General features: G+C 40.0%; 1 protein-coding gene across 9 annotated transcripts in view; it reads left to right on the forward strand.

The window, feature by feature from the left end:
* RBM33 (RNA binding motif protein 33) overlaps positions 1-25,723 on the forward strand; it is a 165,861-nt gene that overhangs the window by 79,314 nt on the left and 60,824 nt on the right. For all 9 annotated transcript variants that reach the window (XR_003998741.1, XM_030550087.1, XM_030550091.1 and 6 more), the window contains 4 exons: positions 14,420-14,588; positions 15,399-15,730; positions 16,785-17,057; positions 17,987-18,274. Coding sequence is in view for 8 of the 9 variants with exons in the window: in XM_030550087.1 (XP_030405947.1) it covers positions 14,420-14,588; positions 15,399-15,730; positions 16,785-17,057; positions 17,987-18,274 (1,062 nt within the window). In the remaining variant the exon portion in view is untranslated. The remainder of the gene's footprint in view (positions 1-14,419; positions 14,589-15,398; positions 15,731-16,784; positions 17,058-17,986; positions 18,275-25,723) is intronic.

Genomic DNA, 25,723 nt, shown 5'->3' on the forward strand with positions numbered 1-25,723 from the left:
TGGCTCACATTAACAAGTGTGTTACTCTTAATTCGTGTCTTGCAATTTCCAGGGCAGTCTGTCATTCCTGATGATATTCAGTGATGGGTGGTGATTAACTATTACATATTTTGTAATAGTATTTGTTTAGGAGGTAAATTACTAATGGAAATGAAACAACACTTGTGAAAACAAGCCTACTGAACTACTTCCTCAAAATTATTCTTCTTTAGTTATGGCTTTACTATAATAACAGTAACAGTAAATGAAATTTTCACTGGATTACTGTGTAGCAACAGCAAATCACAGGTAGTGTAAAAAACATTTTGTTTCCCTTTAACAGCATACATGGTATCAGGTGGTGTTGACTGACATTTCTTGGATAGTGCTTTATATGGCATTTCATGCAAATCATGTTTGAACGAGACTGCTGCATCAAATTACATTTCTTTCAGATTATAGCCCTTGCAGATGTGAGACTGAGCTTTGTTCAACATCTAGCAAAAAGCTTTCATTTTGAACATTTACTGTTTTCACAACTTGTCTGCAAAGCCCTGTAATTACAGCACTTAAGATAGTGAAGGAATGATGGGCATTTTCTCTTATCAGATCTATAAGTAGTAGCAAGCAGATGCAGCATGAGATCCCTTCAGCTGTCAAATATTGTCAGGCTGGCATAGAGGGAATGCAGTTTAAAATGCAGGTGACATAATACCCAACATCCTCCATTTGCTAGCAGGCTTCTGATTAATCACGATTACCATACATTATCATACCATCAAATTTAATCATATCAGTGAATTCCCATCTGCAAGAGGAGCAGCAGCAGCTAAACATGATGGTAACAGCTATTAAATAAGAGAGGAATACATAGTTTCTAAAATGCAGTAACCCTTTAACTTGTCATACTATCTCCATGGTGCACATGCTCCATAGATGTTAAAATCAAACAAACAGAGAATTCACATTTATATTTCATGGTACTTGCCATATTTGGTTTGTTTGCTAACTGCTATTTTAGACTTGTGAGCATCCTGAGTTGTGGAATAAAAGATACATAGAATATTTTTTTAAAGTTTTTTTCCTGCATTAATGAAATCTTAGATTTTTCAATAGTTTCATTTTTTATTACCTAACTACTTAAAAGTTGCTAAAAAAAATAATTTGAATGAATGCAAATTTAACTTTTCTCCCCTAAGTGTTCTTGTGAGAAAGATACAACTTCTCTAGAGGGGAAACCAGCACAAATTATTAAACGTAACTATATAGCAATTATAGGCCAAGAAGGAGACTCTGATGACAAAAGTCAAGACCCCCTCCCCCCCCCCATAAGAAAATCCAATGAACATGTTTCACACCATTGTATACAGGAAACAGTTGTATAAATGAATGTCTGTCCTACAACAAACTAGGTCTGCATCTGAGAGATAATGCACTGGGTTAATAGAGTCTGAGTGTAGAAAAACAGATGGGTCCCAAACCTGGAAATACATGTGTGCATAACATTATGCACACAAATAGTACCAGTGAGTTCAATGGGAGAGCTCTCACATATAAAATTACTCAGATTACTCCGGGGGGATTCTGCATGACTGCATGCCTGGAGAAAACGCATCCCCCCCCCCCCTCGGCAGAATTCCTGTGCTTCCCTGCAGAAAACAGCAGGGAAGCCGCAGGGTTGGGGGGAAAGAGTGCAACACTGCCATGGGTGCAGTTTTTTGGGGGGTGTTGCCCCCTTCTAAAGGGGGGGGGCACACAGGGTTACATGTCACTTACCCTCCCTCCCCCCATTTCTGCAAGCACAGAGCTTTCCAGTTGAAGGAGGCTGCATCTTTGCTCTGCTGACTCTGCAGCTGAATGTCGCCTCCTGGGTCCTAGTGTCAGTTGAGCTCCCCATCTCTGTGCTGGGAGCCTGCCTGTTTTCTGTGCAGCAGTGAGTGCTGGCAGTGGGGCTGGGTAAAAGGTTGGTGATGAGGGAAGGGGATGGATACCTGGTGTGCCTGGCACAGAGGAACAGGGCCCGGGGGTGTTTCTGGGGTAGGCCCAGCCCTTGCACTGTCAGGATCAGGTGCAGCCTCACTGCCAAGTCCCTGTACCGAGGGAGGTGGGAGTTTCAGGGTGATCTCCCACCTCAGTGCAGCTAGCTGTGCTCCCCACTGCCATGCTCGAGGCACATTTATTTATTGACAAATAAAAATTTGCAGAATTCTACAGAATTTTAAAAATATTTTGTACAGAATTATTAATTTTTGGGGGTGCAGAATTCCCTCGGGTATCAGATGTAAGTATTGATATGGTCAGGGCTATGTAAATTACTTTCAAAATCTAGTTTCTCTGCAGAAATATAAACGAGGAATTATGTAATTTAACATCTGTATGGTAAAGTCTTAAATGTTGTTTACTGACGTATCTCCTAGTCTAAGTCAACTGCATTAGAAATATTAGTAGTTTGTAAAGCTGCTTTTAGTTTGTTTTGTTTTTTGCTGGAAATAAAATATTTTTCATTTTTAAAAAGACATGATCACTCCAATGTTTGTTTTGCTTTGAGGTTCTCAAATTGCTTTTATATTAGTTACAAGAATATCCCTTTGCACCACTCAGGCGGGAATAAAATGTAGAAATCCTGAATTTATTGTATTCATGATCTGATTTAGTTCTAGTCTTTTTCAGAATTCTCACTGGTGACTTGCGGGATCACCAAGACACACCAGGTTCATAAACATAGTTAATAGTCTTCCCAATTAATAGCTTCTGATCTAAGGAAGAAGAAAAGCTCTTAATGAAGCTTAATCTCAATAGTCCTGAAATTGAGGAATTTCTAAGATGTGCTTTTCTTATTCACATGTTTGGGGACACTGATCAGTCTGAGATTTCTAATACATTGTAAATTTCCCAGCACATCAATCTTCAAAAAGATCTTTATTGTCTTTAAACAAAATGGTTGCTGGGTTCTTTATTGCTAATGGGAAATTTTCTAGTCTGCCACCCTAAACTTAACTGCAATTTTGTACCAGTCCTCCAGATTCTGTTCTGTGTGCTATTCCTACATTATACTGAATCTTCAGTTAAACATTTCAGTGTTAGTGGTAATGGCCATCTTTAACTTTCTGTGCAAGACCCTAGAGGAGAGACTTGTAAACCAAAGATGAAATTGAAGTTGAAGCTGCAGAAGACTCACTAATTTTAAAACTAAACAGCTATACTTTTTAAAAAACATTTTGTCACATTAGGGTTTCTAATCTCATCTGAGACATTTAGAGTTGCACCTCCCTTCCTGCAGATAACCGAGGCTGTTCAGGATTGTCCATGATGTTTCATCACTTTGCTATTCCCTTTTCCTGCTCACTGTAAATACTCTTTTTCCAGCCATGCATACAGAGCAGAGAGAGCTCAAGAATCATTGTTACCAACATGGCTTTAAAGCAGGAGTTTAGGACAAGAGTGAGCAGTATTTCATGCCTTATTTACCTAAATATCTTAACATGAAATTCCTCCGTAACTCTCCTTGCCTTGCACAGGTCTTCCACCCTTTCAGCCTATATAAGAGCATGGATGGAATTTTTACTGATGTAAAGATAAAGAAACCAGGTGTTGTAGCTCTTCTGGATTTTCCAACAGGATGGCTCAGACTTTGGCCTATACCTCCCAATGTGATTTCTCATGTCTTAGCATTATAAAGTGTCAAACATATATTCCACATCTAGTGGATCACCTAATATTATTCAAGATTCCTTTGTTTTGACTTAATTTGGACAGACATTCCCAACCTATTTTCCTGTCCTGGATCTGCCTATAGTCCTACAGCTCCCACAGCCCTTCTGTTTGAACCAGTTTTCCATTTCCTGAAACAGTTTGAATAGAGCTAACTATTGTGTTATGATATTTTTAACTGACTCCTGAACAATCTGATTCTATTGAAAGTAGGTACACATTCAATATCACGTGAATCTGTTTATTACTATAAACTATTATTATCGTCCTGCTCTTGATAAAGGCATATAAAGGCTTAAATAAAAGGCATAGTTTAAGTATTAATTTAATTAGAGAAAATAATTATGCCAGTCAGCGGGCTGTTTTTTCCTCAATGCAAATGCATCACTGTAATAAGCATTAAATGGAAGCTATTGGGCAGATTAGGTCCCAAATTTATGTGTTTAAAATAGTATTAGAATGCGTATATTATTTTTCAATTTCAGTGAATCATTCCTCATCCTAAAAACATTGTGCCTAGTAAATGAGAGCCAAGTGAAATGGATTAGAAGTGTACCTCTTAAAAGCATACAGTGGTGTGTATAAATTCTGTGTTAAAATCTTTTATAATGCACTCAGGGTATATAAAATGTGTCTAGTTATCCACAACAATATGTGCTTTCTCCTAAAAGATAGGCATTTTAGGAAAGCTTTTTGAAAAGTCTGATGACTGCTGAAATAAGAGGATTAACATCTTGTGACAGATGGCTATAGTTTTAATTGTGTCATAGGTTATAGCGGTCATTATTCTTTGCATTAAACCATATAATAAGAATTAACTGAGTGGCCCTGCTTAACTGTCAATGGGGTTCTCGTAGCTCTTTGCATTTTAAGTGAGATTAATAAATGAAAACATGTTGTAGAGCCAGGGTATAATTTATTGAAAGATTCATGAAGTTTCAATGACATTGTTAAGGTATTTAATTAGTCTCTTGAAAAAGGTATAGTGTGACCCTTTTTGGGAAGCAGATAAGTCATATAATAGCTGTTAGATCCTCTTTATTCCTTGCTTTATAAGATTAACTTTGTGCTAAGCAATTTATGCTAAGTTTTCTCTTTTAATGGTAACCAAAGTTATTGGTGCTTCTTGAATAGATTATTCCAGATAACATCATGTAATTAACAAGAGATGCAGAAAAGTAAAAGTACAATTTGTGTAAGAATTGTATGAGAGAATGTTAATTTCTTAACTAGGAAGGATATTTAAGGGGATAAAAAGGAAAGCAAAATAGTGCGATTCTTTGAAAGGATTAAAGTAACCTTATCTCATATTCTTTCAGGAAGAGGATTGCCTGAGTGTGTGAAAGTCATGTTCAATGAGCTATTCACAACTCTAATGAATTGGAGACACAACTTAGCGTTGCAATTTTTGCAAAAGTGATTGATAGCATGCAAGTTGTGCCTTAGATATATTGAATAATGGAAGTCAGTAAAATGGGAAATTGCATAACCAGCATAGTATGTATGACTGTAGAAAGAAATATTTGTCTGTGGAGCCATAATTTGTAGTATGAGGGGAAGAGTGATGGAGGAGTGGATGAGGCCTTCTTTTTGTGGGGGAGGAGGGTGTCAGGTAAACTTAACTCACGATATTTCTGAGATTTCTAAAATTCAGCCATAAACAGTTAAATACAAAGTTCATTTTAAACATAGTTTATTTCAGGAATTTGCCTGTCATCATGGAAGCAGGGCAAATTTTACATGTTATTTTTTAGGTATCTATCTACTGCCACTTGCCTAACTTTTCAGAGTAGAACTGCACTTTCCAGTGTTCTGGGATAAATGGCATGCGAGAGTTCAACATTTATTGTTTTTCAAAGATTTCCAGAACAAGTTAATTCAGTTTAAAATTTGTAAAGATTTTTTTAAATTAACAGTCTGCATTCCCAACATGGAGTCTGGAAGTTGTCATGTTTCCATTTTCTGAGAGATTGTACAGTGGGGATACCCAAATAAGGAAATGTGACGGCCATTGTCTGTTCCCCTCCAGACCTGCAACTCCTTTTGGAAAGCTCATAAGACCTGAGCAGTGGGAATGGGTCTCTAACATCATGCCTTCAAAGAAGGAAATTAATTACCCTCTCAGTTCTCTTGATATAGTCTCATTACTGTTAGTTGGGGTGCTTGTCTAGCACATTAGCAGAAATGTTGCTGGTACAGTATTGAACTGGTCATAAGGGATCCATACACTACATATAGAGGATATATATCCAGACTATCTGTTGGTGACTTCAGACCACTCTCTTATGTGACCTGTAAAGGCTGCTAATGCAAAGGGATGGAACTTTGCCTAGAAGTTGCATTTTTTCCTAATCCATACCAACCCTCAGGGAAAAATACACTCTTAAATGCAGACCTTATGTGGTAGTACTGGGCTTGCCTACAGCGATCCTTTGTCACACAAGCTACACTTTTGACCACATTTGTCTGTCATCTTTATTTATCAATGGAATATTTTGAGCAATAAAGATAGCAATAGGACACGAATTGCTCCGTTCACTGCAGTAGTATCTTTGTAAGTAGGCTTAAATACAGCAAAACATTCATTTTGGAGTACTCTGTTGAGATTATAAACTTCTCTGTTAGTAAGTAAAAGAAATTAATCCTTTTAAAAATATTAATGTGTAAATTTACATTGTAAGAGCTTTGAGGCAGATATACCCTCTTTGTATTTCTGCAAAGCACTATGTAATTTACAGTTCTTTATAAATTAATAATCAGTTGTGTACTCTGTGGTTTGCCTTCTTTGACCTTTGCCTTCCATGATGTAGTGGGGTAATTTATTATTATGTAATCAACCTTATTTCGAAGGGCGAAATTCTATCCTAAGTTATGTTAGTACAACACATGAACTTCAGTGAAGTTCACACCCAGGTAACCGAGCAATGTTTAGCCCAGTATAAACAGTGATAGCCGCAAACTGAATGGTAAATAGTTTTTCACTAGCGTATTTCACCCTTTCTTCAGTTCCGACCTTGGAGTCTCCAAAAAAAACAAGCGAATCAGTTTTCTAAATCTAGCTACATAACATTTTAGAAAAAAAACAGCCAATACCAACATTTTTTCTGTTAGGGAGAATGAGCAATAAGAATTCAGTCCCATTGCACATTCATAATTGAGTCAGTCCTTCTCTCTTCTGTTGAGCCTGCATTTGCTGTGGCTCTGTCCAGTAGAGTTGCAGATTTCAAATCCCAAATGATAGGGTTTGTCTGCTTATGGGTAGTAAGAAGTTTGGAGCCTCCAGTCCCTTCTCATTGAAGTTCTACTTACCTTCCTATTGTCAGAGTCCAAGAAGTACCATAACTAGAAAATGGTTTTTCTGGCTTTTGTACTATCAAACTCTAAAGCCAGCAGAGCTTAAAAATGATGTAGCATTTAAATCAAACCACGGCAGAAATAGAGAAGCCTCTCTGAGATTTTTCACCCCGCTACTTTTTTCCCCACTTTGAGTGAGTGGTGCTGCTGACTAGTTGGTGTTAGTCCTGGATTTTGGAATAGTTCAGGAAGCTTTACTTTCTAGGTTAGTTTATCATCTTCCATCTAATGGAATATTTGTCTTGTGTACAGTTTCATTGAAATAGATAGTACATATGGATACAATGTGGTTGTAGTAAAAAATGACCAATCCCATGGCAAATCATTGCCAAAACTGCTTGTGCCTATTAAGACATGACATGTGTCATAAACATTCAATGTTGTGCATTCTTATTACATTACAAAATCAATGATGGAAACTAGTATTCCCTGTTGTCAATGGAAAGGACTCCCCCAAGTACCATCTATCCATCTTTCTTCCCACATTGAACTGTAGGTTCTGCATTGCAGCTATCTTCTTCCTGGGATGGAAGTCAGGAAGTTTTGTGTAGCCATTTGTTTCTGCTGCTGCAATCCAGCCCAGGTGGGTCACTGGAGGGTGACAGTGATGCACTTCTCCTTTTCTTTCCCCAATTTAAGGACAAACCTCAGCCTTGAGATTAAGGAATTTGACCTCTATTACCTTGCCTGACAACACTAGCTTGTATGAGCCTCTTTCATTTAGTTGAGAACCAGTTACCTTTTTTTTAATTATTCAAGGTTGTAATATTAGTTGAAGTGCTTCTACGGAATCAACATACTGATTACTCAAGCAAAGTAATGGGTTAAAATAAATTTTGTTTTTTGCAAAAAGACATCTTAGTTGACATGTATACTCACTATTTTCTGTAATTTGAAACTAGGCAGATAAAAAACCATGAAAAATGGAAGTAACTACTGTGCATATCAAGATTTATTATGCATCTGTTACTGTATGCTTATTTTACCAAAAATATGCCATTATGAAAACTGGCTGCTGCACCTGCTCTGTTAATTTTTAAAGTTAAATAACTGCATGTTCTGCTTTTGTTTTTGTTTGCCAAATATCAACAGCAGTAGGTGGTATTAGAGAGTTGCTGACTTCAGAGGTTAGTATTGTGATGAGTCATTAAAGTAATAATTCAGCGCTGGCATTCTAATCTTCAATTTACAGACAAAACTGCAGTTTTTCTAGATATATTTCAATGCAGGTTTGACCTTTATCTTTCAGAAATGTATGTAATGTGCATCTATCAGTAAAATAATAAATCTAATATTACTGTACCTTATTTCTCCATTAAAGCAACTGCAATGAAGTTTCATTTAAAGGTGCCATTGTGATTTTGGTGCTTCAGAGTTTACAGTGTTTTATATGAATGAGAAATTTAATGATCTCACAGGCAAATAAATCCGTATCTCAACTGATTTGACTCAACTCATCAGTACCTCAAACGCAGTGCAAAAACAAACAAAAAACAGAAAAAAATTCAACCTACATGTATGCACATCGTCTGAGAATTTAAATTAATGGAAGTCAGAAAATAAATGAGAGCACTGACTAAAATTTTTTAAATTAAAAGCTTGGAAAGTTGTACAGCACATATCCTGCTCACAATACAAATTAATAGAATTGTATTGAAACTGCTGAATCTGTACAAATCTATACAGTTACACATGATTAGGGCTGCCCAGAGGCAGGGGAGGGGACAAGTGGGGCAATTTTCCCCAGGGCCCGCTAGCCCTGGCCCAGCAGCGGTCCAGGATTTCGGCAGCGGGGGGTCCTTCAGCACTGCTGAAGATGCAGAGTGACTGAAGGGCCCCTCACCACCGAAATGCCACCCAACACCTGGACCGCCACCAGGTGAATACAAGTGCCACAGCTCCCCTGCTTTGCCCCAGGCCCCCTGAATCCTCTGGGCAGCCCTGCACATAATTACTATGTAATGTAGGCACAGTAGTAAATTCTTCCTCCAGTTTTTAGTAAAAGTCAAATCAAACCCTGCTTAAAAATCATAGGGGCCCAATCCTGTTTCTGTTGACATTTGGCAGAACAGAATCATGCCCATAGTTTGTCCTTACAGGAACAAATGTTACTATCCTTGAAAAATGTTCATCCTTCACATTTCTTTTTTATGGAAAACAAATCTATTTATAATTGACTTTGGATGACTTGTCCTTCATATTATCAGCCTAACAGTGGTTGTTAATGTAGTTTTTCACTGGCTACTCAAAATAACCAGTAAAAACCTTTAAAATGTGTAAGTGGCAAAATGTACTCACCACAACCGTATGTAGTGGATCTTTGTCCAGCTGACCAAATGAAAAGGGGTGGCTTTCCCTTTAAGGGCTCCCTGTAGAACTGGTGGTAGAGGGGGAGGAAGGGGAAAGTTTGCCCCCTGTAGGAGTGGGAAGCGGCTAGACTAGATGTCTGGGAGGAGTGAGCATTGCCCTTCCAGCTGCTCAGGAAGAAGAGGGGTGTTGATACCCTGTGCAGTCCCAGAGGAACCTTCTTTTGCCTGGACTGAGCTGGCAGCATCTACCCTTCCAGCCATGATACCTGAAAGATCCTTCATGATCAGCTGTGAGCATTATGCTAGTTGCCTCTTTTTCCTTGGGGACTAGGAAGGAATTTTTCCCTTACCACTGGATTAGCCGAGGGGTGGACTTTTTTCATCTTTCCCACAATGGGTTTGGGACCCGGTGGTGTAGGGTAGGGGAGTAAAGTTATAATGTTGCAACTTAGTATGCAAAACGTGTGGCAGATGTCCAGGGCAGGTACTCAGTATGGAAGGGATATGGTTATTAGATCAAATGGTTTGGAAAAGGATTTGAAGGGGAAAGCATCCCTAATGGGAGCTGAGGAAGGAGGGTTTGGGGCTCCTACATGTGATACAGTGGGAAGCCAAACTGCTTTGTTTTATAGCCCCCTTAGCCTTTTTAGGAGGGTAGGGTGACAGTTCTTGGCAATGGGATGGCAGGGGCCATGTTGGGGATTATAAAGAAATGATGATAACCCCTTCACTGTGCAATGTATTGGTAGGTACTTCCAAATATTTTAAGTGAATGATGTTGTAGCCTAATTAAACCACATCCATTGCCTCCTTGTTGCCTTATCTTGACTGGACTGGACTAGACTGCTGTTAAATATTTCCAGCTGTCAGCTGGGGTGGATTAGCAAGGACTAATGCTTAAATAATACAGCTTAATAGCTGAATAGACAGTATCAAGTGTTACTTTACTGATGTATATTCTACAGCAATGATTTAGATAATGTTATAGAGAGTATACTTATGAAGTTTGCGGATGCTGTAAAACAGGGAGGGGTTGCAAGTTCTTTGGAGGATAGGATTAAAATTCAAAATGATCTGGACAGACTGGAGAAATGGTCTGAAGTACATAGGATGAAATTCAATAAGGACAAATGCAAAGTACTCCACTTAGGAAGGAACAATCAATTGCAAACATACAAAATGGGAAAGACTGTCTAGGAAGGAGTACTGCAGAAAGGGATCTGGGGGTCATAGTGGATCACAAGCTAAATATGAGTCAACAGTGTAACAGTTGCAAAACAAGCAAACATTCTCATATGTATTAGCAGGAGTGTTATAAGCAAGACAAGAGAAGTAATTCTTTCACTCATACTATGCGCTGATTAGGCCGCAACTGGAGTATTGTGTCCATTTCTGGGTATTACATTTCAGGAGAGATGTGGATAAATTGGAGAAAGTCCAGAGAAGAGTAACAAAAATGATTAAAGGTCCAGAAAAGATGACCTGTGGGGGAAGATTTAAAAAACTGGATTTGTTTAGTCTGGAAAAGAGAAGACAGAGGGAACATAAGAATTTTCAAGTACATAAAAGGTTGTTACCAGGAGGAGGGAGAAAAATTGTTCTCTTTAACCTCTGAGAATAGGACAAAAAGTAATGGGCTTAAATTGCAGCAAGGGAGATTTAGTTTTTCCAGATGTCCAACCTTTCTGTCAGAGTGGCTAAGCATTGGAATAAATTGCCTCGGGAGATTGTGAAATCTGTTGTTGGAGATTTTTAAGAGCACGTTAGGTGAACACCTGTCAGGGATGATCTAGATAATACATAGTCCTGCCACGAGTGCAGGGGACTGGACTAATTGACCTCTTAAGGTCCCTTCCAGTCCTATGATTCTATGCCTGCCTCATTTATTGTAGAAGTGAAAAGGTGTGTGGTGAATGAGACAGGGCATTGCAGTAAGGAAAAGGACCGTGTCATAACTAAGGCAGTTGACTGATGTGTTGGGGAGTTGGATGCTATCCCTGCTTCTACCACGGAGCTCCTGTGTGATGCTGGACAGATCTGTTAAACTTTTGGTGGCAGCAGCGGGGAGGGGGCACTAATTGTGTTGTTCATTTTCTGGTACCTGAGTTCAGACCTGGGGACTGAATTGCAGAAATCCTGAGTGCTCTCAGTTGCAGCTGAAGTCTATGGGAACAGTAGTTTGAACATATTAAGTGCTATGAGATGCTGAATGCTCTGAAAAAATAGGGCCTTGGTTTTTAGAATTGGGCACCCAAAGTTAGGTGGATACTTTTCATCTTAGTCTTTTTGTGCCTCAGTTCTCCATCTGTAAAATGGGGATCATAATGCCCCCTCACCTTATAGGGGAATTGCAAAAATGTATTGTTTGTGAAGCCCTGATGCTCTAGAAAACTCCACAAGGAAATTAATAATTCTGCCTTTAGAACAGGGCTTGAAGAGTGTGCAATAAATTCAGACTTGGGCTACACATTGAACAATGAGAAGACAAAATAGTGAATCCTCTGCATTGAATGAGGCTTGGGTTCCTGTGGAATAAATAGTATATTATGTTATTAAAGATAAGCATAGTTCATGCATACATGTGAGTAGAATTAAGGTTGCATTGACAACTGTAAATCTGGAATTTTCTACTTTTTGAAGTACTTGACTTTGCAACCTAAATAACTTTCTTTTACCAGTTGTTTTTATATGCAGTTTGCTAGGTTTTTAAAAAGGTAAAACAATTTCTCTTGTGTGCAGCTGTAATAATCTTCCCATCATACATTATCAGCAGGGTTCAAACCCTGAATCTTTGGCTCTGCAATACACACTGCTACCGCTTGAGTGACAGGCCTTAATTACATTGGCTGGCAGTAGCAGAAGTGTGTTTTTATGGAGGTGAGGTGGGCTGCTGACACCATGTGCTGGGTAAAGTAGATGGTCGGGGGAGCCCTGCCTGGATCTTTTTTCTCGTCTCCTTTCCAGGAAGTGTGGGGCTCCTGTCCCATGTGTAGCCCCCAGAGGAGGAGGAGATGAGATGCTGGTACCATGTGCCAGGTCTGGAAAAGGAGTTTGGTCAGATGGGGTAGCCTTGCTCTCCTCCTCCCCCACTCTACTTACTACAGGTGCTCTGGCAGCTCCTGGGTGTTCCCAGTACAGTGTATGGTGATGGTGCTTAGGTGGTAGCACAGGCCTCGCTCGTCAGAATGTTCTGTTGTCATATTGGCAGGCTGCCAGAAGTTTCCTACACAACAAGTGAGGGGGGTAATATTTAATAGTAACATTCAACTACACCTGAATGGAATTTCCTGGGACAAGAAAAGTCACTTCTCTAGCCCTAGGCTTTTTCCTTACTGAATTTCAAAGGTTGGCTGCTTACAATGGAGATATTAAGATGTTTCAAGAAAAAGTCCCAAGAATATTTAATAATGGAAGATGTTAGGCAATCTAAATAGAGAAGCCACTACCAGCTCTTCTTATAAATTTTACATGTCGTGAAGACTTTCATGCATGAGTTTAAAATAATACCTCTCCTCTAAATGAAGTAGCCACTGGAGACTGGATGGTTCGGGAGACTGATAATGGGATATAGAACCTTTAATCTGTAGGATTGCTAAATCCAGTCTAGTGCAGGGTAGGAGTGACCAAAACTAGTTATGTCTGACAGCTGTTTAGTGATGTAAAATGAGTGATTGCAGCTCTGCTCTTAGTGGAAAGTTGTTAATTGCTCAAAAACCTCAATTTTAGCGCTCTCAGCAGAGAGGCCAGAAGTTTTATGGGCATGGAGACTCAATTGTTCTTAAAATTGATGACCACCATAGTAAAAATTGCCCAACTTGCTTAAATGATCTTCTTGAATTATGGTTAGCTCTGTGACACCTACCTTTTCCCATGTGCATACGCACACACTAGGATGAGTGGTAAGGTGGAGGCCGTAGGACATGTTTCCTCTGGAAGTATGCTAGATTTGGGGTTTGGTAAACTTCCTAGTCCCATTTTAAGATCTATGTTGTGTTCTTTCAGACTTAACATTCTCTTACTTAACTCTAAAAGGGAGCGTCTCTTCTTGAATCTGTTTATTTTGAAGGGCTTGTTTTTGCTTAATGTGGTTCTAATTGTTGATGAATACCAAGTGCACATGTAATACATATCGCAAATTTCTAAATGCATATTAGTTTGAAAACAAGGATATGCTGAGATGACATTGATTACCTTTCTGACTTTTTCATGCGTGCTTATCATGAATATGTTTTTTTCATGCATGTTTGTCATGAATATGGTATCTGTTTCCTTGTGAATGTATTGATAGATGGGGGACTGCCTCACATTTTCAGTGGATGGTATCAATTTTTAAAATTGTCAAACATTTCCATATAAAAGCAAATAATGATAGTGGGAGTATGAATTACTGAATTAAATCTGAATTATTTGCGTGCTCTTGATTGTGAAATAACAGTACATTAAGCCAGTGTTTAAAGACTTACTTAAAACTTCTTTAAAAAATCAAGAAAAGACAGATTCTGTGTAAATTTTTCTTATGCCTTTTGAAATGGTTCAGATGCTTAACTATTTAAGTTTTATGTGAATTGGTAGAAATATTAGTTCCTGTTATTTATTGAAAGATGATGGCTCTAATTTTCTGGATGTCACAAATTTATTTTTTTTTTTCCTTTTGAAGTAAAGCTGTTTCATTTCTGTAGCTTAGGTTGCACTAAATAGATGGCAAAGAATAGCATGGTTTAAGAAGATAAATGTCAGGAACATTTTCTAAAGTAGACATTTCAGACTTTTGGATTAATGGGAAAGAAGGTCAATAATTGCATGGATTTCAATAAGCTTGAAAAGAAATGGCATTCCTGTGGTGCTACAATGACTATTAAAATGCTGTAAAATCATTTCAAGATCCTGTTCTCAGCTTCAGTGTCTGATTCATTGTGCAAGAATGACTCTGTATGGCTGCCAACCTTGTACATACTACAGGAGATAATTGATAGGTCAACTGATTTTTTTAAGAGTATTTTTAATAGATTATGGATGAATTTCTCAAAGATGGACTTAGTTTTGCTGATTTTTGTTTTATTAAACAGGTCCCTCCAGATTTTCAGCATCATCCTCCTGGACCTGTTCCTACCAACTTCACCCAAGCCCCAAGAATCCCTCTACAGGACCAGTGGAGAGGCCCACCTCCACCACCTATGCCTCCACCACCACCTCCTCCTCCTCCTCCCCAGGAAAGAGACCCTTTCTTCCTGGGAGGTATATAATTTTTATTTGAGATTGGTATACAGGGTGACCTTTTTCACTGCAAATATACTATTTGAATATTCTTCCTTTTCACATACTAACCCCTTCTATGAATTAATCTATCCACACACTTGAGATCTGAAGATCAGAAGGGACCATTATGATTTAGTGTGATCCCGTATTTTGTCGTCTCTCAAAAACCAACCAAATAACATTGGTTTCAGTTTGTAACAGTTCAGATATTAAATATCAACACCATTCCTCCTTTCATCTGTGGTCGTTCCCCCATTAACAATTATATCTATCTGGAATATTTGGTGCCCTACAAATTTAACTTTCTATGAATTCTGTTCAGTCTTCCAGTGAATGTTAAAGTTACACCACAGCAAACATGGTGTTAAGTAAAATATAAACATTGCATAAAGTGGCTTGACTAGTTCTTTGCGTGAATTGAAAGGGTGTTTGTTTTGTTCAGCTTGTCAATGCTTGCATTTCTCTAGTCCTAATTCCTGCTTGGAGGAGTTAGCTGCTTTTGCAATAGAAATAACTAGCTGGCATTAATAGTTATTTTTATTATCAAATTGCCCTCTTTCTCCCAAGGGTCTGCATCTTCCATGTGAAGGTGGTTCTTGGCACAAGCAAGAGGAGTATCTCTCATATAATCTTGCAGAGCTGCTCTTCCAGCTAAACTATTTTATAGTTATTCCTCAATCAAATTATCAAGTTACTCCCCTGAAGCTGAAAATATGCCAGGACTGTATTTAAAACACATTTGTATTCATGAGGAGGTTGTCACTTAATTAAATGTTTTGATTTCAACAGATCCAAGATTCCCAAGTCATCATTTGTTCGAGCAACGGAGTCCCCCACCTCCACCCCCTCCCCCACTCCTTAACAGTACCCATCCTGTCCCTACCCAAAATCCTCTGCCTTTCAATCAACCTGGACCAGGATATAATCAGCAAGGGCAGCAACCAGTATTTCCCAGAGACAGACCAGTAAGGCCAAACATCCAGCCTCAGAATCCTGGTGGAATTCTTCACTTCAGCCAACCAGGTTCAGCAAATCCACGGCCTTTCATGCAACCCAGACAGCAATTCTTACAAAACCCAGGACAGCCATTTCTAGCAACACATACACAGCCCAATATGCAGGTATTAATCAATGGTAAAAGGGGACATATAAGAACTATTTAGAACTTTTGCATTTAGAAAGCTATATTGCGATCTTTACGTTCAGCTCATAGCAGCAGTCTAACCAAAATGGCTAAGTCTTGTTTGATATTACAAATGTGAAGTAGATTTAAGTGTAGTTCCTATTATTGTGTTGGTGTTAGACAGAAAAGCTGATTTTCATCACCATATCAACAATTCAGTTATGAAACGTACACCAACGGATATTTCAAAAGTGAAATTATTAAAATTGCTGTGATTTATGCTCAACTGCTTACACCTAATGAGATTAGAAAAGTTCTTAATAACATCTTTTGTTCACCAATGGTTCCTTAAATTAATTTACTCCAACAGAAATATGAAAGTATTGTATTGTTCAAAAATGTCTGTTTACAGAGAGAAGTATATGTATACAAAATAGACATTGCTGGGTTATTTCACCTCTTGTCACGGGTCTTGGGTGCCCTCTGCTGATAAAAATGAGCTGTGTGTTTTAGGGGACTAGCAGTGAGAGAGAAATCAGTTTAGCTTCTTAAAAATTAGTTTTTCTTTTAAACTGTTTGTTAAAGTAGACAAATGGTTTGTATGACCACAAAAAATATTATGCAAAGGCCCTTGAATTTTGGGGCAGAGGGGAGGAGGTTGTTATAGATTCATGATGCATACACTGTGGATTTCTTCTTAAGAGTAAATATTATATTCTAGTAATTCTTAGAAGCAAGTAGGACAGTTCGACTTATTTATTGTAGTCTCATTAATAACATTATTTGAGATTTTTTTCACGTTAAGAAGTTGAGCTGAAATCTAAGTACAAATGTTTAGTGACCAAGTGATGTCATTAACCTGCACAGCAATCAACAGTCCTTGTTTACCGCAAATACTGTTGCCCCAGGAAAGCCTATATTTCTAAAGCTCCTTACTTACAGCCAAAATACTGTTGCCATACAAGAACAAATCTGATTGCTTAAGGAGCTTATTTTCCTTAGGACTGAAAAAAATGCATAGAATGTCTTTTTTTTCTTTTTAAAATGTAAAGGGTCCCTTGCACCCTCCTCTACCGCCTCAGCCTCACCACCAGCAACAGCACCACCAGCAGCAGCACCACCAGCAGCACCACCAACAGCATCATCAGCTTCAGCATCAACATCAGCAGCAGCAGCAGCAGCAGCAGCATCTTGCTGGTCCACCACAGCCTTTGATTCCCATTACCCAGCCACAGTTCAGACCTCATTTGCAGCCTTCACAGCAACAGTCAAATAACAATAGAATGCAGTGTCAACAGCGGCAGGGTCCGATGAATCCAAGACATGTAAGTACCAGTAAATACTGGCATACATCAGTGTTCCCTCATTTTGTGTCTGTGTGTATAAAGATTGTGTATCTGAGCTCAAGTTTAAAACCTTTGAGCATAGGCTCTCCCACTCCTATTCCTTCTCCTCTTACTCTGTCCCCTTCATTCACTCATTCTCTCCTCTTTCCTTCCTCATTTATTTAATATCCTATATTTTTAACCATTTCCCCATCACCTCTGTCTCCCCCTTGACTTACTGTCTTTCCCTCTTCCCCTACTCTTCACTCACTGTGTGAAAGAAAGAGACAGACACAGTGCCCTCTCATGCTAAGAAGCTAGAGATCAAGAATGTTTGGAAGGGTGGAATAGGAGGAGGGTTGTATAGTCAAATGTAAAGCTGTGGTTGGGGTTGGGAAGCCTAGTGCTTCAGCAATGAGGAATCTGTGTTGGAAGACCTCTCCATAGCACTGCTGACTGGGCTTCCTGGTGCACCATGAAGCAGTGCCATGAGGGATCCCTTGTTACTCTCACTGCTCCAATGCAGAGAAGTTTTGCCCCATTTCCTTCTGTCCCTCTTCCCCTTGCCCATTCACTTGGTTGGTGTGGGAGACAAGGCAATTTACCTTGGCCAATCTGGACATAGCTCAGAGCAGTTATTCTGATCAGACAGTCATTCTTGGGGTTTATGTTAGAAATGGTGTATATGTGAGAGAAGACTTAAGTTTTGCTATTTAAAGAAACCTAAAGATATGTGGTAGAACTGAGAAAATTTCAGAAGGAGGGCACTTTTAAACACTTACCCCACAAAAGTTAGTGCGTATTTTACTAAAAAGCTATATTGAAAATGCAATTGTTCTCTGAAGAATTAGTGCCAATTTTTGGGACTAATTCTGAAATAGCTACCAAGGCTTCCATATTATTTGTATGTTGTCTTTTGCCTATATCAGAGTACACCAACGCAGAACATGGTCAAGCGTCCGAATCAGCAGCTGCAGTCAACTGCTTCAAGAAATAGCAACTTGCGTGAATTACCAATAGCACCTTCGCATGCTATTGAGATTAGTAACAACCGGCGAACCGCTGCACCTGCTGCGCAGGTGAAACCCATTACCAGCACAACACCTGCTACAAGATCTGTAGTAGGTGTTGGGAGCCCACATGGGAGGACTGAAATGAAAGCTAGAGCAGTTGTGCCAGTGGTCCAAACTAAAGTAGAAGTAAAATCTGAACCAGAGGTAAGGGAGATTTTCCATTAATGTTAAATGGCTTTTTGTAGTACATGCATTTCTGTTTCTTAATGTCACCAATTGCTGTAAGGTAAAGATGAGAAATACCTGCAAAACATACCAATATGGTGCTGCTAAGTAGGGAGTCATGGCTAAAAGTTAAAACATTGGCTAATCTATTTACCTTTTTTTAAAGAATAAGTTTATACATTTGCTAGTCTGATTTGTGGAGTATAAACTCACCATATGCACCCCTGTGCTACACTTCATTACCACTAGGTGTCCCACTTCCAGTTAGTGTGGCTCTCCTCATAGTGTTGTCAGAAGGGGAGAAGGGGATTAGCTGCAAGCTCCTCCCAGGAGAGGGGTCCAGGTCTTGAAGGTTGAAAGGGCTGGGTGAGTCAATTTTGGGAGGTAAGGGAGCTACTCCTGCCAAAGTTGGGGACAGGTAACCTACTTGATTTGGGGCACCCTGCTTTGGTATATGATGTGGTTAAAGTAGGAGCAGCTACTGAATGAGTAAAGGAAGAGAAGGGGGAGGACATTGAGCAGGAATGAATTAGACTTAAAGTCACTTCAGAGATGGTATGGGCAGGACATTGCTGACCCGAAATCTGGTGGTGGAGTTGAAAGTGTCTGAGAGAACCACAGAGAGTGACATGAAGCTAAATGAGGCTGGAGTAGGGCTAGCAACAGCAGTGCTTCTCTTCCCTTACCTCGGGTCCTGCAACTTCCCATATCAGACTAAGAGGCTTTTGGGTCCAACCAGCTCCCTGCTGCTCAGTTTGGTTTTCTCATAGTGCCATAGAACTGCTACACTGGGTCAGACCAGTAGTCTGTCTAGCCCAGTATCCTGTCTCTGACAGTGGCCAGTACCAGAGCTTCAGGGCAGTTTTGGATAGCTCCAGTCCTGTCTTCCCCTCCTGGCTTCTGGCATTTAGAGGTTTAGGGTCACGCAGAGCATGGGGTTATCACTGGCCATCTTAGCTAATAGTCATTGAGGGACTTGTCGTCCTTGAACTTGTCTAGTTCTTTTTTTAACCCAGTTACATTTTTGGCTATTACACTATCCCATAGCAATGAGTTCCACATGTTAATACCACCTGATACTACTCTCTCAGCAATACCTATCCCTATCTAATACTTCCTCTTCCAACCTGGTTCCCTACTGCTTATCACTTCCTCTCCAGTCTTGTGAATAAGACAGCCACCAGATCCCTCCCTTCCTCTTCTTTCTCATTTTCTGCTCTCTCAAATGAGACCCAAATGACTTCCAAACGTACTTCCAGCCAGTCTCCTCCAAGTCCTGGAGTCCTCATGATAAGCTGCAGCTGAGCCATCCCCTCAGGCACCTCTTCTGCTGATGGAGCGGATATTTGTCCTACATCTCATCTGGAGGAGATATAAAATATTTTGTTTTTATTATTTTCCATTTGAAAAAAGTTGCTATTAATTTACCAGGACCGCACCCCCCCCCCCACCCCACCCCCCCGCCCCATGAGTGAGGTATGGCTGTACTCTGAACCTCACTCAGGTCTTAATTCTGAATGCAGCCGTGTGTGGATCCTTACCCCTGTATGGAACTCCATTGAAGCCGGTGGGGCTCCCCATGGTCACAGGAAGTCCTCTTGTGTGGAGCAGTTTGCAGGATTGGGCTCTTAATGTTGAACGCTTTGAGACACTGTATCTACATGATGGTTAAATGACTGTTACAATTTTCAAATGTCACGTCATTCCAAGCAGAACCACAGATCCTTCGTGTTAAGTTAGCTATGAACTGCTCTGTCTCAAACACCAGGTTTCTTTTAAGAACTACTTCTTTTAAGTTGCTGGCGATTAGTTCCTCTTCTTTTTCTTGAATTAGTTATGACCATCTCTCATTTCCACAAATGTAACATGAAAGAAACATGCAGTTATCAATATTTAACTTCCTGTGCACTCATTCATCATCAGGCTTAAAAACCCCTTGGTTCAGCTTTTCAAGAGGTCACTTATTTAACTTTGCTCTTTAGTTTCAGCAAATACAAAAGATTTTTTTCCCTTTCATATCAGTTCCTCGTAGAAGAATCTAAAAGTAACAGAAAATAACACAGATCTTGGGGGGAAATTCTGCATCTTTCAGGCCAGTAAGAAAGGTGATAAAGATTATAAGCTTGTGACCTACAGTTACAGGCTTTCTCTCTCCAGTTAAATATGAATTAACTCCAAAATGTATACGTTAGTCATTAAGTCTTTTGTTACTGTCTTTGACTGGGTGTTCCCTATAAGACAAGACAGAGCAGCCTTCTTGTCCCCTCAGATTTAATTTAAATGTAAATAAATCCCTGTAAACTTTGTATGTTCTAAGATTAACTGGCCTTACCTATCTGAAGCTTTAGTCTTACAGAACTTCTGTATCCCTCATCTTTTTGTGGGTGCTTCAAAACTTTATTTGGAAACAATTTGTGAAACTTCCTGTTCATGTAACTTGCAGAAGGCTTTTTTTTTATCCTGGAACAGAGGAAGTGTCTCCTTGTAATTCCCAGTGGAACCCACCACAGTAAGTGCGGGAAGATGCTCAACAATTAACTGAGATGTTAATGGAAAACGGGGCTGCTGCTTTCAAAGGAAAGCAGCAACAATCCACATACTATACCATAGTAACAAATGTGTCCTTTCAATTTCACCACAGATTTGTACATCCTGTGCATTAAATCAGTACGTAACTTCTGTTCACATGTAGTGGGATACTACTTTTTTTTTTTTTTTTTTTAAGTTGTGTTCTGACAATTCTCTTTAGGGCAGACCTGTGCAGAACTCTCTCTGGTGCAGTCATTTTTCTATATTTTTCTTTCCTCCTTTTCTTTCAATAATTTCACTCTGTCTGCTTCTTTACCTTTATGGCACTGGAATCTCTACTAACAAAAACTGTCATGCATTAAGATCCCCTACAAATCCCTGTCAGTTCTTTCACTACTTCCACAGGTGTTAATGAAGAGTGAGGAAATGTCCTCTTCTCTTGTCATATTGTTGCATTGCTCATAAGTGGCAAAGCCACAAATTAGTTACAGAGGTCATTTTTCAAGTGTGTTAGAACTGAAAAACTAAATTATTAGGACTATTTCTTGCGTCCCTCTTTCTCTAAAGCTAGTGTCCTTCTTTACTAGAGATCCTACTAGGGCTCAGAAGGAGCCTTACAAACATCCAAATATGACCTTGTATAGATTTTGGCTGTATTTTAAAATTGTGTCATTTTAAAAGTTTGCAGCCCTGCAGGACTATAAGCAAGTGCAGGGTCCCACTGAGAGACTGGGAATCTACTCTTCCCATAGCATAATGCTCCTCTTTGTAGCCCTGCAAGGCTGCAAAATATTATTTATAAAAAACCGATTGATATGTCTATGTATAGAAAAACTGTTACTGTGTTATGCTTAGAAGAAGCACACGGGATCTTTTTCAGGAGAAAAGGCAATACGCCATGTTTATTGAAGATACAGCAATTAACATATGTATTCTCTCTCTCTCTCTCTCTCTCTCTCTCTCTCTCTCAAAAAAGAACAGGAGTACTTGTGGTACCTTAGACGAACAAATTTATTTGAGCATAAGCTTTCGTGGGCTATAGCCCCCTTCCATCGGCTGCATAGACTGGAACATACAGCAAGAAGATATTTATACATACAGAGAACATGAAAAGATGGAAGTAGCTCATCTCAGTTGATTGGCCTCTTACAGTTGATATGGCTACTTCCACCTTTCCGTGTTCTCTGTATGTATAAGTATCTTCTTGCTGTATGTCAAAATCAGTCATCGCTATAAAGGGAAGAGAAATGAATTTTGTGAATGGGCTGGTAACTTTTCACATCAATTTTGCAAGGCTGGCAATATATGAAATAAAGGAGCCTCATTAATTTGTGAAGTGCACAAAGAAAAGTTTTCGTTGCCTCTTTTAAAATAAAGCATTAACTTCTCTCGATAAATCTTTCCCTCAAGGTGGGAAAACGGGCTCATAACTTTCTGTTCTATGTGGTCATTTTTGGTCTCTTTTCAATTTGTATAGGCTTTGGTTTCCAGAGTTAGGAGTGTTTTCCTCCTATTTTGTTTGAAGGTTGTTTGATTAGAGGACTTTTGTCATAATTTTTTCCCCGGTTCATCCTGTTAATTTCCTGTTAGAGAGAGAGGACTGGAGGAGGACAATGCACTTCTTCAGAAGCAACAGATCTTGTTCTTTTTCATTCTCTGTGTTTTGGTATAAGTAAGATGTTTTAGGACCTGCATCCTGAGGGATGCACCCACCTCTTCAGAGGCTAAGAGCCTATCATCAAGGCTGTCATCAGAAACCAGAAGTTCATTTGAGATCTTTGGGGTATAGCTCCTCAAGCGTCAGACCGTCAGCATTTTGATTTGGGGTAAACTTGAATTTAAAACATAGGCATGAAAGTCAAGTCATCTATGTTCTATTCCCATCTCTGACATATGCCTTTTTTCTTTCGACAAATTACTTAATCTCTCTGTACCTGACACTCCATTGGTATAAAGGGAATAATAGTACTTTGAGTGATTGTACACACAGTTCCACTCATGGTGTTCATTCACATGAAATTGGATTTTTCTGGCTATCAGTGTCTATTGGGGCTGCTCCTATACCCTCCTTAACCCACCCAAGGTCATAAAAGGCAGAGCAGACCCCACCATCACTCAGCTTCTTCTTATCGCTGATGTGCAGTGTCCACCTGCTTCTCTGCAACGCTGTTACAGTTAGTGTTAATGACTAGTAGTTAATTGCTTTCAGTTTGCTCATTGGTATGAAAAAGATTATTTTTACTAATTCTTTGTAAACAGTGGGCTCTGAGTGCCCTCCTCAGTACTGTGACTTGATTTGGTATGGCAGAAATTGAATTTCTGGTTTGACATGCCCCTCTTGTGATGGACATTAAGTGCCTTTATTTAGACAAGGAGTATATCCCTAACTGTTGATTCTCGTGCCGCTTTCTTTCCAAGTGGACTCCGAAGGCAAGGGATGCCTACCTAAAGTTATCCTGGAGCGTTCCATGAAAGCCTATTCAGAGGAGGATGTAGCAAACGCTCACTCCCCTCTCCATTCCTGCTCAGCAAGTGCCTCAACAAACTGTTGTTCCTTCCCAAGTGCCAGGGCTAAGATGTCTCAGAGACTGCAGTTGTCGACTTCAAGAAGGGATTGAAAGGAACCGTGATCCAGAGATAAGACACGAATCTCCCTCTGTGGGACCCATGGAACAGAGATGCAAGAATCAACATATTACATTGTCTCAAGCTCTGCATTCAAAGGGCAGCAAATGCCCTAAAATGGGTGCCTCTGGAGCCTCATTGCCAGGTATGAAAAAAGTGTCTGTGGTACTAGCTAAATCTGCGGCCCGCCTTCAGCACCAGTTCTTGTAATCTTGGTATGTAGCTCCCATATTGCTAGCCTTTTTGGTGCCTATGGCCTATTCGTCACCAAGTGACATATCTGTGAGCCAGTACCAGAGTCTTCCCTGTTGGAGCGTATGATTTCAAAATGCTAACTAAGCCTTCAGTCACTGAAATCATGGTACTGCATAGAGCTGTTGAGACATTGAGTGTCATTTACTTTTCCTGCTCAGGGTGGGACCCTTCCATCTCGCAGGATCCTAGAGCTTGAGAGCCAGCCTGAGCCCTAATGTCTACACTGCAGTTAAACAGCCCTTTAGCCCAAGCCCTGCGAACCCAAGTCAGCTGGCATGGACCAGCCACTGTTTTTTAATTGCAGTGTAGACATAACCTAGGAGACTTGATCTGTTCAGCAGAAAAGTCTGCTCCTCTGCCAGTCTCCAGATGTACATAGTCATTTTGCTGGAAGCATCTTTAATTGGTAATCTACACTGGGACACATTGTCTTAGTTTATGGATAGACTCATGCAGGACCATGGAAGAACTAATGTCAATTGTGCTAGAGGGAAATCTTGCTGGCTGCTTTTGAATGTATCTGATATATCTACATACAGCATGATCACATTTGCATGGTGATGCAAGAAGCCTTTTTTCTTCAGGAATACCCAGATCAGTCCAAACCGCGGTAGAGGATCTTCCATTTGAGGACTGCAATCTCTTAAATTCAAAGACAGCCAACTCCTTTGCTGGTACACTCCAGCCCCGAAGAGAAGACAAGCCAGAGTTCAAATCTCATCCAGATAGTGTCCTCCTGCTAAATACGATTATCGCCCATGGAGGCATTGGAGCCACCAGGAGAGAAGCAGAGGCCCAATGTAGACATCCCACCACCTCTTCAGCTACAGTGCACTTAACATCTTCCTCTTGACAGGAAGCTTCATGCCGCAGTTGAAAGTCTGGCAGAGCCTTTGGAGAATCTCTGCCCTCAGCCTCCTTCTGGCAATTGCCTTTTTTTCAAGAAGGTTGGACTAGGATCATCACAGCTGAGAGATTGTCAGCATTGGGTATTTCATACAATTCTAGTTCCTTCTCACCTTCGCTCCCATCTTCCCCTCCACACCTCTCATGAGATACTGTTGAAGAAAGAGATGGACCTTGTCCTGCATGTTTGAGGAGCAGAAAAGGTACCCTTAGAATTCAGAGGCAGGGGGCTTCGTTCCTGTTATTTTCTCATTCCAAAGAAGGGGGCTTGAGGAACTATTCTTAACCTTCGATATGTCAAGAGCATATATTCTACTAAGAACATGATGCGTTTCCTGTGAGCTGGAACATCTCACTAGCAGTACAGGATCCTGCCCATTGAACTTGCCACAGTACCAAGGATGTTCACCAAATACTTGACTCTACCAGCTCTCTTAAGGAGGCATGGGATACAGGTTTATGCATATCCTATTAATGTGTGGATCTGAAGAAGATCATTATATCAGGTCATCAACTCAGTTCAAGTAATCTTAAATCTCTTTGCTGCAGTAGGACTGAGTCAATAGACAAATATCCACACTTACTCTCACTCAAAGCATAGCTTTCATAGAAGCCATGTTAGATTCCAGGTCACTGAGAGCTTGTCTCCCACAAGAAGAATGTCAAATTAGAATAGACTTCATCAACCAACTTCAAGCTCCCTCAAAGATGTCACTGTGAGCATGCATTAAATTTCTAGGATATAGGGCCTCATGCATTTGGGTGATGCAGTTCACCAAACTTTGCCTGTGCTCCATGCAAGGGTGGTTGAAATCAGTGTATCTAGTTGGAAGACACTGCATGAGCATGTTGGTCACAGTCCCACAAGAACTCCCCTCCTCATTAAACTGGTGGAAAGACCCACATCCCTATGCAATGGAGTACCCTTCTCTGTATCTTTGCCTACAAAGATACTTCTGCTAAGGGGTGGGGATACTCATCTAGATCACCTACAAACGCAGAGCCTTTGAGCCTCTCAAGAAGTTCACCTGCACTTAAGCATCCTGGAACTCAGAGCCATCCATCTGGAATGAATAACATTCTTGCCTCTGCTCCAGCAATCCTCATTCCAGG

Source organism: Gopherus evgoodei, chromosome 2 (genome assembly GCF_007399415.2).
Source record: "Gopherus evgoodei ecotype Sinaloan lineage chromosome 2, rGopEvg1_v1.p, whole genome shotgun sequence".
Taxonomy (NCBI): domain Eukaryota; kingdom Metazoa; phylum Chordata; order Testudines; family Testudinidae; genus Gopherus; species Gopherus evgoodei.